Source organism: Plutella xylostella, chromosome 29 (genome assembly GCF_932276165.1).
Source record: "Plutella xylostella chromosome 29, ilPluXylo3.1, whole genome shotgun sequence".
NCBI lineage: Eukaryota > Metazoa > Arthropoda > Insecta > Lepidoptera > Plutellidae > Plutella > Plutella xylostella.
The window spans coordinates 1,036,301-1,052,813 of NC_064009.1; the positions used below are offsets into that span (position 1 = coordinate 1,036,301).

Genomic DNA, 16,513 nt, shown 5'->3' on the forward strand with positions numbered 1-16,513 from the left:
GATGTTGTAAATCAAAATAAAATGGCCGGCCTCAAATATGGCGTCCAGAGGTAATGGGGCAAACTCTTCCATCCATCATGTGTGTCAAGCGAAACTAATATCTATAAAGATTGGAATAAAGCTTCAAGTACCGTTTGAACCTTGACGAAGATTGATTTTGAAATTAAACTACATTACATACGCTCATTTATTTATACTATACCACCTGCATTTTTTTATATTGCTATCCATACCTATCACAGATTTTTTGAATAACTTATTTGCTCTCATCATCGGCACTCATGTTTCTTTACCACTTCCATTTATATTTTAACGACAATTATACAAACATTACTTCTATTTTTAAACACATTATTAACGTAGTTCCTATCACAAAGCAATACAGGCGGTATTACATTGATAATCTAACTAAGACATTTCATACCAAAGAGGTAAGGTTGTTTTGCATTTACTTTTAAAAATGGCGAGCCGCGCAACGAATATTGCCATTTTTGGTCAAAACTTTTTTGTGGTCACGGTTGTTAACGGTATTACGTCACTTTTAAGTGATGTGATATTAAGTAATATTTAAAAGTGTTGAATTCATAATGGTTATGGCCCACTGGGTCAGTGAATCGACTAAATGGCCATGTGGTCTGAACTGGAGTAGTTTTTATTATGTGTTTTAATGTATAACGCGGTTTTAGCATGCTTGCTAATGGGTGTTTGATGTCTTTAAGAGTTGTGTAAGCTAGATAGAAGTATATGGAACCCTTTTATCGTGGCTAACTGTGGCATTTGGGATATGAGGAAGTGATTCTGAGGGACTTGCCTAACGTTGTATTTGGCACGCGATAAGTCAATTATTATTTTATTAGGAAATTTATATGACTTGGTTAGTTTTAATTAAGTATGCAGGATAGTGCTACTTTACTTTTATATAGAAATCGATAGATCATGATAGATGATAATGAAAGAAATACACGGATACCAAATTGACAAGTAAATATTAAGAAATGTTGCTTTTGCTATCGGTAAATATTTCTATGCTTCAAAATGGCAAGTCAATATAATAACCATTACCATACTATAATCAAGCAGTTATCTTATGTTTTATTTTTTATTTATTTAACTTTTTTTTTTAAATATAAGTATCTATCATTAATTGAAAACATCATCGTTAATTTCGCTTTGCCCATGTAATTCCACTTTCGGACTCAATATACCAGTCTTACAGAAGTTAACTTTTTATCGTATAATTGATACTTTCTTTCGTTCCAGCGATTACTAGGTAGTTAGAAAACGGATAGCTGTCCCCATAAATGCTCACTTAACCGGTGACTTCTATGAAATAGCAAGTATGTTGTTAATATATGCAGAATAACTCTAATTGACACTGATTATGGTTAAGTGATAATAATATAGTTTGCATATAAACTTAGCAATTTCTTACTGAACTTGTTAGTGAGTTAACGGTTAATTCTGTATAATTTTGTATGAGTCGGTCGATCTTTAGTTAGTTTGTCGACTAACTAACACATAATAAATATACACATACGATCTTCGGATTGAAGAATTTATAAATAACTATAATGATGTATTAGTATAACGTCAGCTAAGAATAAACTATAAGATAGTCTATCTATCTATTTTAAAAATAAATTGGTTTCCAAAGTGATTTGCTAGCCAATTATCCAATCAATCTGCTGAGTGTTTTACAAACATCACTAGAAGTACCCATTAATAGCCAATAACTTTTTGCCTGCTTTCTTTTTAAATTGATCGATGATTCGAAATTAAAGTTGTCAGTTTATCGATTTTTGACTATGCAATTAATTTTTGACTAACAAAATATAATGTACCGAGCTCAAATAGAGGTTTTATGACTGTACGTTTAAATTTTAAGCTCTTGGACGTAGGTACTTACCTAACCTAGTATACCTGTGGGTGTAAGAACTTAATATTTTCTAACACAAATTATATCACGTGATTTATAGGTTTTACACAGAGATGCTCACTACTATCATCACCAAATGCGAAATTATAGGTGACTCGCAATCGGATGTTTGTTACTCTTTCACGGGAAAATGTGAGAAAGCTTCCACCCTGGATTATTAAAAGGGTATTTTTTTTAGATTTCCCGAGTAAAACTTTTAAGGTAGACGCGGAGCTTGCGGGAATTATTAACATCAATCAGTAGTAATTTCTATGAAAATTAGTTGACCAACCTGTGTCGCACTCTGGTGGTGATCTGGCGCACCTCGCGGCCGCCGCTGCTCTCGCCGTCGCTGCCGGAGCCCGCCTCGAACACCGCCGTCGACTGCGACTTGGCCACCTGGCGGAGGAAGTAGTGGGTTAGAAGAACACTAGATGGCGTTACTTTCACCTGGCGGAGGAAATAGTGCGTTAGGAGAACACAAGATGACGCTACTTTGTAAAGACTAACAAGGCATTTGTTTTCGGTCCGTGGACTGTATTGTATTACTCGGTACGGAGTCCAACGGAGGACCATGCAAAGCATATTTCGATGTTCGACAGTCACTGGACATACAAACTAGACATTGGTATCAGTATGGCAGATATATTATACGCATCGACCCCCTCACTGTCATTGATAGATTCGGTGGTTACATGACATTGAAAATTATAAGGAGGCTTTGAATGAGGCAATGAGAACCAGACGGTCTACTCTCACCCACACCTTACCGTTTCATGTAGATAGCTCTTATGGGTAGTCTAGGTTATATGATCAGTGACATAGTACACATTCCATAGATGTGAAATTTAGCTAGGCAACACAACAAAAGGAAATCAAAATGGCTTCTAAACAATCAAAGGTCTACGATACTACAGCAGATGTACTTACCGGTGGAATAAACCTTCTGACAGCAGCTGCCAATTCATCAATACTCTTCTCCTTCTTAGGTTCCAGACCGAAGAACTTATTCTTAGCCTCTTGATTCAACGCAGAAATCTTCAACACAGTCGGTGGCTTATCCTCTATCCTATCAAAGGACTGATTCAGCTTTTCTGGGGGCCTCCTCAGCTTTCCCAGTTGAATTGGCTCATCCAACTTTTTGATAAACCTTCTGTATCTTGGATTGTTCGGGTCATCTTTCTCTTTCTGAATCTCTGGTGATTTCTTCGCTAGTTTAGCCAGAAACGGCAGTTTGACATCTGTGTTTTTGGCTTGACTCAAACGCTCCTTCAACTCATTGGCTCCTGGTAGCTGTATAGCTTGGACCTTTCTTGGGTACACGTTTTCGGGTTTAGGCGTCAGCATTTTGGCCAAGTCCGAATCGGTCCTGGAGTTTTTGAGTTTATTGCTCTTTCTGGCCGCGAATCTTCGGGGTTTTTGTTCTGGGGTCTCTAGAGCGAATCTCTTGGGTTTCTGTTCTGGGATTTCATCTGAGCTTTCTGTTGATGAACAACTTTTCTCTGATGAAGACACGCTGCTAGCGGACGCTGACTCGTCGTCCGATGAACTGTCTATGCCTTCGTCTTTGAGACCCTGGAAATGAAGGGGATGTTAGCGTGACTAGCTGGACAAGGACAACTATTGGGTACTTACATAAAAAGTGATACAGATAGACAGGGGCAATACTGGCTATTTGAATTGCAACAAATACTTACATTATTAACAGCATGATAAGGATATGATTATTTAGCCAAACAGTAGACTGTTTTATTACCAAGTGTTCCTTTCCCGTTGGATGAACAGAAAAAGGTGCTGGTGGAATCCGTGAAGACCGAACGACGTCATAGATTGTTATACGGGTTAGGGCTTGTACATAAATCTGCGATTGTTTTGACAGTTTTTCAGGGCAAATGCTTGATTACTGTCGCACGTTTTTGCGATGTGACGTCGCAACGCGGTTTTGTGTACAAGCCCTTATACCTATGTTGCTGTATGTATGCTATGCCGCTTGGTAGATCTACTTAAATATTCTACATAAACATAGCACAAACCTCAGAGCTCTCCCCCTTAGCCAGCGTCTTGGGTTTGGGCACGGCCGTGGCGCCCGCTTTCAGTATACCTCTGACTTCGGGCGTGATCATGCGCTCAGCTCGCTCAGGCGGGGTATCCTCGTCATCCATGTCTGTAAACCATAAGAGGATTTAGACCTTGAAGTGGAGGGGTTAGGTTGGGTTTTTGGTTCGGAGGTATGCTGGTGATTGGGGGTAAAATTGCGTGAAACTGCTAACGTAATTTGAAAGGAAAATTGTTTTTTCAGTACGCTTAATCGGTAGGTGTTTAGAAGCGAGTAGTTTGGGGTTTTTGTTATTTAAAGTGTAACACAACAATAAAATCGTGTGGCGACTATCAAAAATATTCAATATTTTGCCATGACTTTATACAACAGAAAGTGTGCAGGAATAGTGCATTTATGTTAGTTTTCTCCCAAAATAGATATTGAAAAACCTTTATCATGCCACCCAAGGTTATATGTACTCTCTTTATACAGTAGGTAATTTAAAATTAGTATAAAATTCATAGTTATTTAAAAACACCTAAAATTGCAACCAAGTTAAAACTTAGCTGTAACACCAATATAGGAGTAACTATAGCATAATAATTATTAGCGTAATAATTTATTATTAGGTTTCCTGTAACAACGAATAGCATTCTACCATGCAAGGGTCCATGCAATTGCAATACCAATAAAAAGTGCATGCAAAACAACTCAGCTTTTCAACTTACCTGTTATTATATTACTGGTAGAGTTTGGACGAAATTTTGACTTAGTACCCACAAAAGTAATTGAAAAATCTCACAAGTAATATACTTAGGTAGTACTTAATCAATTTCAATAAAAAGTTCACCAAAACTCTACCAGCAACATACCAAAAACAACGCAAAACTCCAATCAAACCTATTAGTACCCGTTACAACAACCACCCAACAAAAAAAAACTCAAGCGCAGCCCAAACACAAAACAAACAGACCTAAACTCCTATACTTGGCATTCTGCTTCATCAAATACTCTAACGAAGTATTCCGGGCACTCGCAGACCGAAACAGCTCCATCTTCAGTTGAAAAGCGGAACTTCTTGGCACCTCTTCTTGTGTAAAACTCTTCGTTAACCTCTCGTTGTTCTCCATGGCTTGTTGGACTTGGCTGGCTAAGACCGGCATAGTTCTAAGCCTGTTCGCTCTAACTTGCCTTTCTTCTCTCGGCTTCAGGCCAGCTACCGGCGGCTTGTGGGTTAGTTTCGTGTTGAACATCTTCATTTTGTCCATGATGGATAGCTTCGCTGGGTCATCCTCGTCTAGTTTGGCTGGTGGGTTGTGCGATATTTATGTACAATGTGGAGTGCAGTGTGTGGTGAAGAGAACATGCAAAAGAAGCGGACGTATACTTTTAAAGGCTTGAAAGATTTATGTATAGTATAACTATTTGAATTTCATCATCATCAGCATCGTCATTCGAAATAGGTATTGAAAGTTCTATTGCAACAAATAATTTGATATTCACAGAAAATAAGCTTTGAAACGTTACGGTAGCTGAATGGAGCACAATGTATACGGGGTGAAATATTATCAATTACTTTTCCGATAGCGGATGCATTTACCCATCATACTACGCAATTTTCAGTATGAGACCAACCAACTTTGAAATCGGCATACATTCATCTACCAACGGGAAGGTTAACTGATAAAATTGCACTCTTGTAGGTTATCCTCTCATTTTAATTATTTCCTGGTATAAATATATTGAAGCTCCATTCAGCCATTCAACATTCAAAATGATAATACAAAACGTTGCAAGACAAATACAATTCCTGCTACCATTAACAATTACGCGAAATCCATAAATTCGTTATGCAAATTATATATTCAGTTTGGAGAAATGCTCTTTATCATCGCACACAAAACTGTGAACTTTTACACATATTGAAGTAGATTTTTAACTTTTATATAATAAATAATGATAATAGAAACAAGCTGGTACAACATCTATGTAGAAATAAATAATTAAAACTGTGAATATTATTTTTCACCAGTATTGGCGGGTTTATATTAAATTTGTACCTACTAAATAATATAAGGCAATGTAGTTGCCTTTGTTCAGCAGTGTGAAAAGTAATAGGCTACATCTATATAAAAACGGTATCTCGCTTATATTATGTATAGTTTACCAATACATTTAGTTTACAAGCCTTTTGACAGCTCTTACTATAACAATTTTCTCCCATAAGACAACTAAAACCACCCCATGATTCTAAAACCCATAAAGAGCATTTCTCCAAACCCCCCACACTCAAAACAGTCGCAACAACACATACCATCTTCATCCCTGTCCAGCACATTGGCCGTGCTCTTGCTCTGAGCGAGAGAGAATGATTGTTCTGGACTCGTATCTGTCTGTTGCGTCTTGAAGCGATCGGCTATGGAGGTGTTCGTTTTGGACCGGTTGTGGCGAATCAACGGCTTTGGGGTCCCTGAAATTAGAGGAAAAAGATGAATTTTAGTTCAAGATTTTGTAAAACTAGCTTATGGTGAAAATGTAGACTGATTAGGTACTAATTGACAAGATTGAAATATATTATATCCATCATCAGTCCACAGACCTGTCACTGCTTAGCATTATTCATCCAGTCACAACAGGCTACTATCCGATGTTATAATTATACCTAATGGATCAATAGCTTAATTAATGCAGTTATCTTTTGATCCACAACACCGTAACATTTAGCAGTAAGCCACTGTGGCATTAAAGTTCTGGGAATCATTAGCATTTTGTGTCGTCATTTGACCCTCGACCTTTCGTGTTTCAGTTTTGCGGTCGAAACCATATAGTGATTCATGCTAGAATTTTCATACGGGAGTTAATTTCCTAGAATTGATAGTTTTCAGTGTTTCGCTCTGTCACGAGCGATGACTCATATTGAACTATACTGAATACGAAAAAACATTCATGAATGCACTATATGAGCCTTATTCTCTCTCCCCATGCCGCTCTCGGCTACTATATTATTATATTTCTAACACTCTGTGTACAAGGCGCCAGGTGAGTAAAGAAGAAGAGAACTGCTTGAAGTTCTGCAGTGGCCAATCACAGGCACCTAAAGGCTGTAAGCTACAAAGAAGGGATCAATGCATCTCTAGGACCTTCTATTAGGACTACGCCTCACGCTTATCGTCAAGGGTAACCCAATCTTAAGCCCTGGTATTTACCTTTAGCCTGATGCTGCAGGTGCTGCCACATGTTAGCTCGCGCGACCACGCTGGCACTCCGAGCCAACCCCCCCGTCCCCTCCGCCTCATCACCCACCCCCTCAGCCCCCTGCTCCGTGGATGGCCAGGAGTTGCCGGCGTGCTGCTCCATGGATGACCAGTTGGTGGCGAGGTTGTCCTTGATGTCGAGGCTTTCGATTAGGCCGAGCTCTTCGCCTGTGGAGCGGAGAAGAGGGGAGTTGTAATGACTGGCATTCAACAAAATGAAAAATTGTTTTTTTTTTACTTATGAAGTTGGGATAGGGGTGGGTGAAATGGTATTGTAAAGGTAGAGTTCTATCCGTCTATCGTAACGAGTAGAATTTTTCGTATTTAGCCTCTAAGGTGGGCGTGGGTCTATATGTGAAATTCCTATGGGGTTACTAGCTTTTAAGCCACCCAAGCTCGCGTCAGAAAGGCAGTAGACAACAACAAAAAGTTATAGAAAGAATAATCACATTCTACCTATGTAATGAACTAAACAAAGATATTTAAAGGTATACATTATAAGAATAATAAACTAGGAATCGTTCCCTTAATAACACAGATACACCATTTTAATACGATGCCGGAATTAAACCACACATAACAACACATGCACTCACGCCTTGTACTAATGTACTCCCTTGCGGGGTAGGCAGAGGTGCATTACTGCACCCACTTTTCGCCAGAGTGTTATGCTAGTCCCAATGTAATAGGGGGCGGGCCTATTGCCATTTTACGGGCACATCCAAGACCCGAGAACAAATATCTGTGTTTAAACAAATATTTGCCCCAGCCGGGAATCGAACCCGGGACCATCGGCTCAGTAGTCAGGTCACTAACCACTACGCCATTCGGCCGTCTAAACCAACATATAACAAACTTAATCAGCGAAATTGTTTATGTTAGTTAGAATATCATAGCGCTTAATTCAATTTCATTTTAATATCATGCAGACTTATTTACCCAATACAAACAGTATCTCGATACAAAAACAACAATGTAAGCGCCAGACCATTCTCCGATCGATAACACTCGGACAGAACAAAAATACCACCGAGGATCTGTCCATCACCTGTCATATTAGAGGAAAACAGAGGCAGAAGTCGCCACAAGGCTCAGATCAACTACAAATAGATTCGCAATCGCCGTGTGCACTATTCTCTTTCTCACTCAAACCATAGATGTTGCCGACAAAAAAATAAAACCTAAATATGGGGAAATTTAACTTATCATAATAACAAAAACAAAACTTGAGTATATCGTCGGTTGATAGGAAAAAGACACTAAAGGCTAATTTTTCAATAGCCAGACAAAAGTTTTGCTGGGAAATAATTTTGATGCTGTTGCGTCTCAATGTTTCTCAATGTTTGTATTACCCAGATAACATTTATCTGAATATTGAAAAATCAGCCTTAGTGAGTTTTTCCTGTAAACCGACGATATAAGAAAAAAAACTTTACTCATACTTATTTGATTTCAATATAATTATTTAATATACACAAACTGAGTGGATTGTATAATTCATTGTCTTCGTCCAATCGAAACAATCCTCTTCAAAATGTGCCGAACACAATTTTTGTACGTTTCCTTGGTTCCCAATTTGTGCGACCGGTAATGTCTATCCATTTTCTTGATATTTTTTTTTCTGTCGGAAACCTATGAAAGAGATAAATGGATGAGCATGAGCATTATAATCGTGGGCCAAATATGTGATGGGGTTTTTTTTAAAGGAAACACGTATTTCGTATCAATACAATAAACTTTATATTATACAGAAGAAATCACACATGGAAGAAAAAAAAAGAAACGAACGTTTCCTCACAATGAGAGGCACCTCATTTGAAAGAGGAGAATGACTTCTACAAAATACAATCTTCACAAAAACCGAATTCGTGCGCCCCATTTGTAAACCCAACCCGAGTCCGTTACAATTTCTAGTATTTTCTTTGCATACTATAATATTTGTGGGTAAAATAAATTTTCAATAACTTGCAACACCATGTGATTTGTTATGATATGGTACCTCGTAATTTTTACTTAAAACTGATACTAAAAGACCTTACAGTATTAAAATTAGTATCGTTTTATATTAAAATCGAGCCAATAGATAGTACTATGATGAATGTAAGCTTGTTAAACTTGATAGTATCTACTTACATGTGAAAATATATCTCATCCATCATTCCATCGTGTTTTCGTTCAATATGCTCTATACAACCGAACAAAATCCACCCACCCATGTCACACACTCGTTAAGTGATGATAATAGTCTAATAAACTTAATAAACACCCACAAATCACTAGCAAATCAAAAATAAATAGCATTTAGAAAATTTTGTTGTAACTGTCAGCCTTTGTTTGGCACAGATTTTTCATTTGTTTCATTGTTTGGCACAGAGAACTGACGTAAACAGGCGCCACAGCAAAAAGGACAAAAAACATTTACAGCTTAACGTTTCTTTCTTACGCTTAATGTAGCTAAGCGTCTCTTTTTCGCAATGTCAGAACTGTCACGATTATACCCCTGTGCCACAAGGCCATACCGAGAGAGAATCGCACACAGAAAGAAACACAGATGACGGATGATGTAATAAAGTATTCATAATTGACGATCCGGCGGTCGGGAATAGATTGATGGAAAACAGATGCAATTAAAACTGAAAGCTGTACGTAACTATAATATAAGTGATTTGCAAAGCTGTATTTACGGCTATTGCGACTTTAATGCTACTGTTGTTACAAATAACGAAAAACTTAAATGGCGTGACAAGGTAGCAAAACAACGAAACCTAATTAGGACGGGAAAATATAGAAGCGGCATCGTATGAAACTTAATTGCGGTGGCGTTGACAAGAAGCGTGCATTACATTGACCCAAATATCACGAGAACCACTGCAAGGTTACACCATGTTTATTTAGAAAACCCGTCCCAATATGAAAAGCGGCGCATTCCCGCGCTATATTTACCAAACACCAACATAAACAAACTGTAACTTGAACACAAAGTTGTTCGCGCCGCTACACACTACCACTGGCAGCGATGCCTGCCTAAATATGTCGAAAGGCCGTAACTGAAGTTCCATTGCGCGGGGATAAAAATAAGTTTATAACTGTACTGGAGCCGGGAAACCCGACAAGGAGGTTGATCACTGACCTGAATGTGGCCCAGAGTCCCGCGAGGACGCTCGATTGTAGACACCGCTGTCGCACGACACGTTGAGACTCCAGTTGTCAGCCTCAGCCAGGTGTCTCTCGTCTTCCTCCAACGCCCGGCTGTGTTCGTCCAGAGCCTCACAGACTTGGTCCACTTCCTTCTCTATCTCATCTAGCGTGGACTGTCTTCGCTCGAGGATTGCACCCCCGTTCTCAAAGTCCAAGAACGTGGCCTCTCCGAAGCTATCCTCCTTGGTCAAGCCGTTGACCGGCGACCGCCTGGCACCGAACGAGCTGGCACCGAAGGGGGGCGAGTCCAAGGTCTGCGCGTCGCTCTGAGCAGAGGAACCAGCGGCGAGACGGCTCGGAAAACTACTGCCGATGGGGCCGAACACTTGGAAACTCGCTTGGCCCGCATCCAATGAGCTGAAAGAGAAAATATTACACTAACGTTAGACACGGTCGTACATATGAAAGAGACGAACGAATTCGCCGGCCGCCTTCGAGGAATCAGATGAGTTATTGCATGGGCGATCTGGATTGGCGTCGCGGATCTATCGGTTTAGGGCAGTTTGACACCATGGGCAATATCGGGTAAATATAGACGTCTGCGCGCAGTATCGACGCGATCGATCTAGCGGCGATCGCGGTGTGAGTCAGCGCCCAGTTTATTACGATGGCCATAATTGGCGGTAATAAATCCAGGCTAGCGGTAATTATCACACGAATAGGGCTAATTAATGTTAATAGCGATGCGAAATTCTATGTATTTTAGTGTGAATTATCTGCCGTTTTATCCCATATCAGTGTTTGTATCCATTCCTAAAATATATTACTAGTAGAGTACTCAGAAATAGACCTTTCAAGCTTGCTGGAAGGGCATTGGGATTTCCATTAACCTCAAAGCGCTGTAGTAGCATCGGGATCTTAAACTTCAGTTGCATCTCTGAGCGATTCGGGCCCGAAATAGTTGACCCACTAACTGGAGCTTATTTCCGTCATGAGAACACTGCTCCAACGAGCAAATGATCTTAATCGCTAGCAAGACTAATGCTGCGGGCGCAGGCGGAAATAGGACAGGGAAATTTATTGCAATCAACCAAGTCCATGACGAGACGAGAACGAATGTATGGAACATCACCCGAATGCTCAGTACTTGTGATGGAGGGAATATCTATCTAATATATTTGGCAACAATAATACTGCTGTGTTACTTAGGAGGCCAAATGAATAAAATAAACAGTAGACTGCCAGCTGGCAGGAAGTAGGCGAAATATATACCAAAATTGAACTCCCACTATTACACAAATAAAATCTATACGATATACGGATCTGTGGGTTACTAGGGAACCTATAACTACAATACATTAGGTCAGTTATACGAAACCACAGTTTATCAGGCAGAATTCCCACGGGATATTTTAAGGCGAAACTAACTTGGAGACGGAAAGTGTAAAAAAGTTAATAAATTCAATTTCCGCAAGGGGCGCGGAGCACTGAAAAATTGTCAACAGCTGCCGAAGCAAAAGCTAGACTTTCGATTCGAAATAACAACATGGCATAATTGTGCCGCGTTGACCTGATTCAGGCCTGAATCATATTTGTTTGGAAAGCTAACGGAATTACAGTTTGTTATTCTCTGAATGCAATTCGAACGAGGCTGTAAATATCGGCTTAGCCTTTCACGAACTATTGAAAACTACGAATTGGAGAAAATTTTGCTTTATGTTTCATTAAATTTATAGTGTTGGATTTCCCGAAAAAAGTCCAAACGATTACAGACCAATCTATTATGGTAAGTACCTAAGTATATGAACTGTTCAGTTCAAACAAGAAAACCCTCATAGTTTAATGAAAAGCGAACACAAAAATAAACATTACCTACAGTGTGTCTGGCAAAAAGATGAATCAAACTGTACCAGCAACGATGATGTCAGATCATCGTGTGATACAAAACAAACACAGGATTAGGTAGTTTATAAAAAAATATGTATCATTAGAGATTAAATAGGTTTTTATAATAATTAGATATCTACTTACGAGCTACGTTGCGTTGGTTAGCTTTAAAATTAAAAGTTTATTTTATGAATAATCGTGATGGCAACATAAGTAAGCTTTTAAATAAAATTTACGAAAAATTACATCGCTCTTCTACTCATTGAGTGATACAGAAACAGTATATTTGGAAGTGTGCCACAAAACTATTAAAGGTCTCATCTCAATGACCTAACTAATAAAACCGGAAGCAAACTTGATTACAATAATACTTATTGGCAATATCTACTTGGCGAGCCAATTAGAGATCAGAGTCTTTTATCTCAGGTGTTGCAATTGGCAAAATTCAATTAATGACATTATGCTTCATTGATTAAAAACATCACCGAAGGTATTTTGCCTGTTATACAATTTAAAAGCTTTTAGCTGAATGCAGCATAAACCATCGGGATACTGAATCTTATATCAATGAAAACATTTAGCTATTGATAATTGAGATCGAAAAGCCAACTAAATTATTCAAAGTTAGACAGATCGGCAACTCTGTCATTGAAATCTAACATTGACAAAACCACTACTAAAACCACGTGAATTTCAAATGGAAATTAGCGCAATCATATTCAAACAATGGCAAAGGAATACTTGTATTCACACAAAACATTTGGCTTGAGACCGGTCCACGCGGCTCGGTCATCAAAACAGTGGCAGAACGCCAAATGTTCGCCCAAACTCAATACCGGGGGGTCACTCTATTTGGCGAAAAACTAAATTTCGGAGCACTGTTGCGCGAGCCACGACTTTATCTCTTTGCATTAAACGTGCCGATTGCACGACAGCTCTCGTTCGTTCGTTTTTCATCATTATAAGTAACCCTCCAGAGCTCACTCACCTTTCCGCCAGAAAAGCGATAAATTAAGGAACCCGGACGAGAGAAAAATCGCTCACAATAAACAAGTCGGAAAACTTCACGAAGTAAAGTAATAGAGAGGATCGAAGCACTACGGGAGGCTATTAACACAAGTAGCCGAGGCTTCTTGTTAATGTCGGGACGAAGTAGAAGGAACAAAAGCGTTTCTGCTTTAGAAATTGTTATTAAAATGCCCTTTAAATAAGCACGCAGCTTTACATTCCGACTTTTGCAAAGCATTGTTTATGAATAGAGACAGTGAGTACTGACCTTGACGTAATGGAGCGCATCTCCTCGACTGTGATTGGCTGCGTCTTGTACCGCTCCCCGCGCTGCCGGAACTTGGAGTCCCTCGGTGCCAGCGCGTCCTTCGTCAACGCTTTCTCCATGCTCTGTATCCTGGAAGCTATGGAAGGGAACGCTTTAGGCGGTCCGTCAGGGTCTATGTCCTCCCGGTTCTCGTTCACACTCTCTTCGACTTTGAGTCTGCGGTTGTTGAGGATAGAGAGTAGCTCGTTGTTCACGTCGCAAGCTAGGGATTTGGATCGCGCACTGTCTTTTGGCCGTTGGTTTCTGCGGCGAAGCACTGCGCTGGGATACGCGTGGGGAGCGTCGTCTCGGCGGCTCGGGCCGGCGGCCGGCGGGTCGCTCGCGTCGCTACTGAACCCCGCGACTGCGACGGTGTCGTCCGCACAGAACGACAGCCGTGGGCGCGGCGATTGGCTCCGTTCCCTGGTGAGGCTGGAGCCGCGCTGCTTCAGTATGGGCCGCACGGTCGCCTCGCACTCTGAACCAGACTGGTCAGACGCCCTCGAACGCAAAAGCGAAGGACGACGAGAGCTTCGGTCGTCTTCGCTCATATCAAAGCTGGAGGAGTGACCGTCGTCTCCAATCTTCTTTGATAACTTCAAGATCGGTCGCTTGGGTAGTTCGAATTCGTGGTCTTCGTGTTCTAGAGATTTCTTTTTGAGTATCGGCCTCGGGGTGTCTGACGTGTTGAGGTCCATGCAGGGCCGTTCCTCGGAGAAGCTCTTCTTCTTGAGGATGGGTCTGACGGCGTTGTCGTCGTCGATGATCTCGGCGCCGCCCGCGGCTGCCAGCAGCACGGCCTGCGCGATGGACACGTGCGACGACGCCGTGCTGCTGCTCGAGCTCGAGTTCGACTTCCGCTTCAGAATCCCGTGAGGCTCCGGGGAACCCTGCGACACGTCATCGTTGGGATGCTCTTCCTCGCGACTCATTTTCCTCTTGAGGATACCCTGAATTTGACTGTCTGGGGAATGATTCCTGATGATATCTTCTAGGGATGACCTTCTGTTCTTCAGTATCGTAGGTTTGCTGGTGTCTGGTGACCCGTCTTCAGCAAACGATACTTCAGGGCTGCATGACCTTCTCCGTGCAACCTGTGACTCGTCTAGGCTCCTCCGTTTTTTAAGTATACCTTGCCGCTGTCTACTGTCTGACCGTGAGTTACGTTCTATGACATTGGGTGAAAATGTGACTGGGGGTGAAGCGATAGCGTGATTTATAGGATTAGAAATGGATACATCTTCATGAATAGACTTTCGTTTCAAGATAGACACTGGCGTGTGACTACAGGACGCCGATGAAGTATCAAGACGACGATTTTGACTAGACGTATCGTTACTGAGATCAGAGAACATTGCACTTTGTTTCTCGAAGTCGATGAGCCGCTGAGCCGCCGTGTCTATGTCTTTCAGTCGTTCATCGACACCTCTGCTCTGGAAAGCCTTCTCCTCGCCGAGGCCGCAGTTACTGACAGTGTTACTGTTGCCATTGTTCTGCTCTGAGGTGCTTCCGAACAGGGCGTCAAACTGTGGTTCGGATGTGTCTAGATTTAACTTATTACTAGCTAAGTTACTCGACAATTTGTTAACTCTATCTAGTGTCTGCTTGGTGAGCGCTGCCAGACTGTCCAGGTCCTGAGACAGGCGACTCGGGTGAGGTCTAACAGTCTCATGAAGCGTTGACATTTTCTCGCTACTATTACTTTCAGCTACAATATCACTTTCTTTCCTAGGCTCATTATCTTTCAATGACTTTTTGGGTGAATTTCTTCTAGCATTGTTAGCGTTCGTGGAATTACTCTCTAAACTAGTCAGTCTTTTCTTTGAATTATGATATCTTTCGCTAACAATTTCACTATCTTTTTGAGCTCGACGTCCTCTATCGGTTCGGGTTTCTGGATCACTTCGGACTTTTTCTGGAGTTTTCTGTATACTTCTGTTTACATCGGCCTTAGGTTTGGCTGTAGACTTTGTAGCATCCTTGGTTAAGTCCCGCTTAACAGGGGATGTAGAATGTCTAAGCTTTTCTGCCGACTTCCTGGACAGCGGTATACCGCTCGGCTTCGCAGACTCGCTGCTCCTCCGCCGCTCTGGGGTTTTGGTTGGAATGAGTGAGGATTTGATACCGAGTGACAGATTGAACGTAGATCTAGGAGATACTCTGGAAGACGACTGCGGGGTCTCAGTCTTGGGGCGAGCTGCGTCTGGGGGACTTCGGGTTTTCGATTTGGCAGTTCCTGGAACAATAGAAAAATAACGTAAATACCACAGACATTTAATTAATACATTATTTTCGCAATCTCTGCATAAATCCCTCCCCTATCCAGCTCCCAACACACATATCGACTCATAAACGGATCATCTCTATTCGTAAAACAAATCCACCTTTCCCATTTCGCTCCAATCTGGCGAACCTCTTATCCCTCAATCAGATGACGTCACTTGATCTCATCATGGCCGCCGCGGGCCGGAAGCGGAAGTGAGCACATTGTGCGCGCGGGTCGCTGACTTCGCACGCAGAGGTGTGACGGCCCGCGCCGGACCATTGTTGGGAGGCACTGACATTAATCACGTTACATAAGGAGACATGTGCTCGCTGGTTTTATGTGAATCGGTCTAGTGCCTATTATTTACATATACCTACTTCAACATCACTCGGAAATGCGTATAATACCATCTCAGATATTAAAATTGCTCATTTTACATAATATAATTAAGAACGGAGGAAAAGCCCTAGTACTCAGTTATGTACACAAAAACACAGATTCCAGTAATCAACCCTTTCATTAACTCCGGGGAAATCGGAAGGTCAGCTCAATTTTCGTACATAGCCTTTTAGTAACGAGCGATTATTTGGACCAATCAGCGGGCGTGACGTCAGGCCGCGTGACCAATCACGTGCGTCGAAGGTTGTGGCTAACCAGTAACCACAGCGGGGGTTGTCACGTGGTGTGATTGAAGCTCGAC

General features: G+C 41.2%; 1 protein-coding gene across 5 annotated transcripts in view; it reads right to left on the reverse strand.

Annotated features, from left to right (window-relative positions):
- The window catches only part of LOC105386276 (serine/arginine repetitive matrix protein 2), a 162,024-nt gene that overhangs the window by 68,568 nt on the left and 76,943 nt on the right, over window positions 1–16,513 (reverse strand). For 4 of the 5 annotated variants that reach the window (XM_048631529.1, XM_048631528.1, XM_048631531.1 and 1 more), the window contains 8 exons: window positions 13,509–15,783; window positions 10,338–10,762; window positions 7,160–7,375; window positions 6,268–6,423; window positions 4,927–5,259; window positions 3,949–4,079; window positions 2,846–3,490; window positions 2,208–2,314 (listed from right to left, as the gene is read on the reverse strand). In XM_048631529.1, the coding sequence (XP_048487486.1) occupies window positions 2,208–2,314; window positions 2,846–3,490; window positions 3,949–4,079; window positions 4,927–5,259; window positions 6,268–6,423; window positions 7,160–7,375; window positions 10,338–10,762; window positions 13,509–15,783 (4,288 nt within the window). The remainder of the gene's footprint in view (window positions 1–2,207; window positions 2,315–2,845; window positions 3,491–3,948; window positions 4,080–4,926; window positions 5,260–6,267; window positions 6,424–7,159; window positions 7,376–10,337; window positions 10,763–13,508; window positions 15,784–16,513) is intronic. The other variant, XM_048631530.1, reaches the window with a different exon arrangement.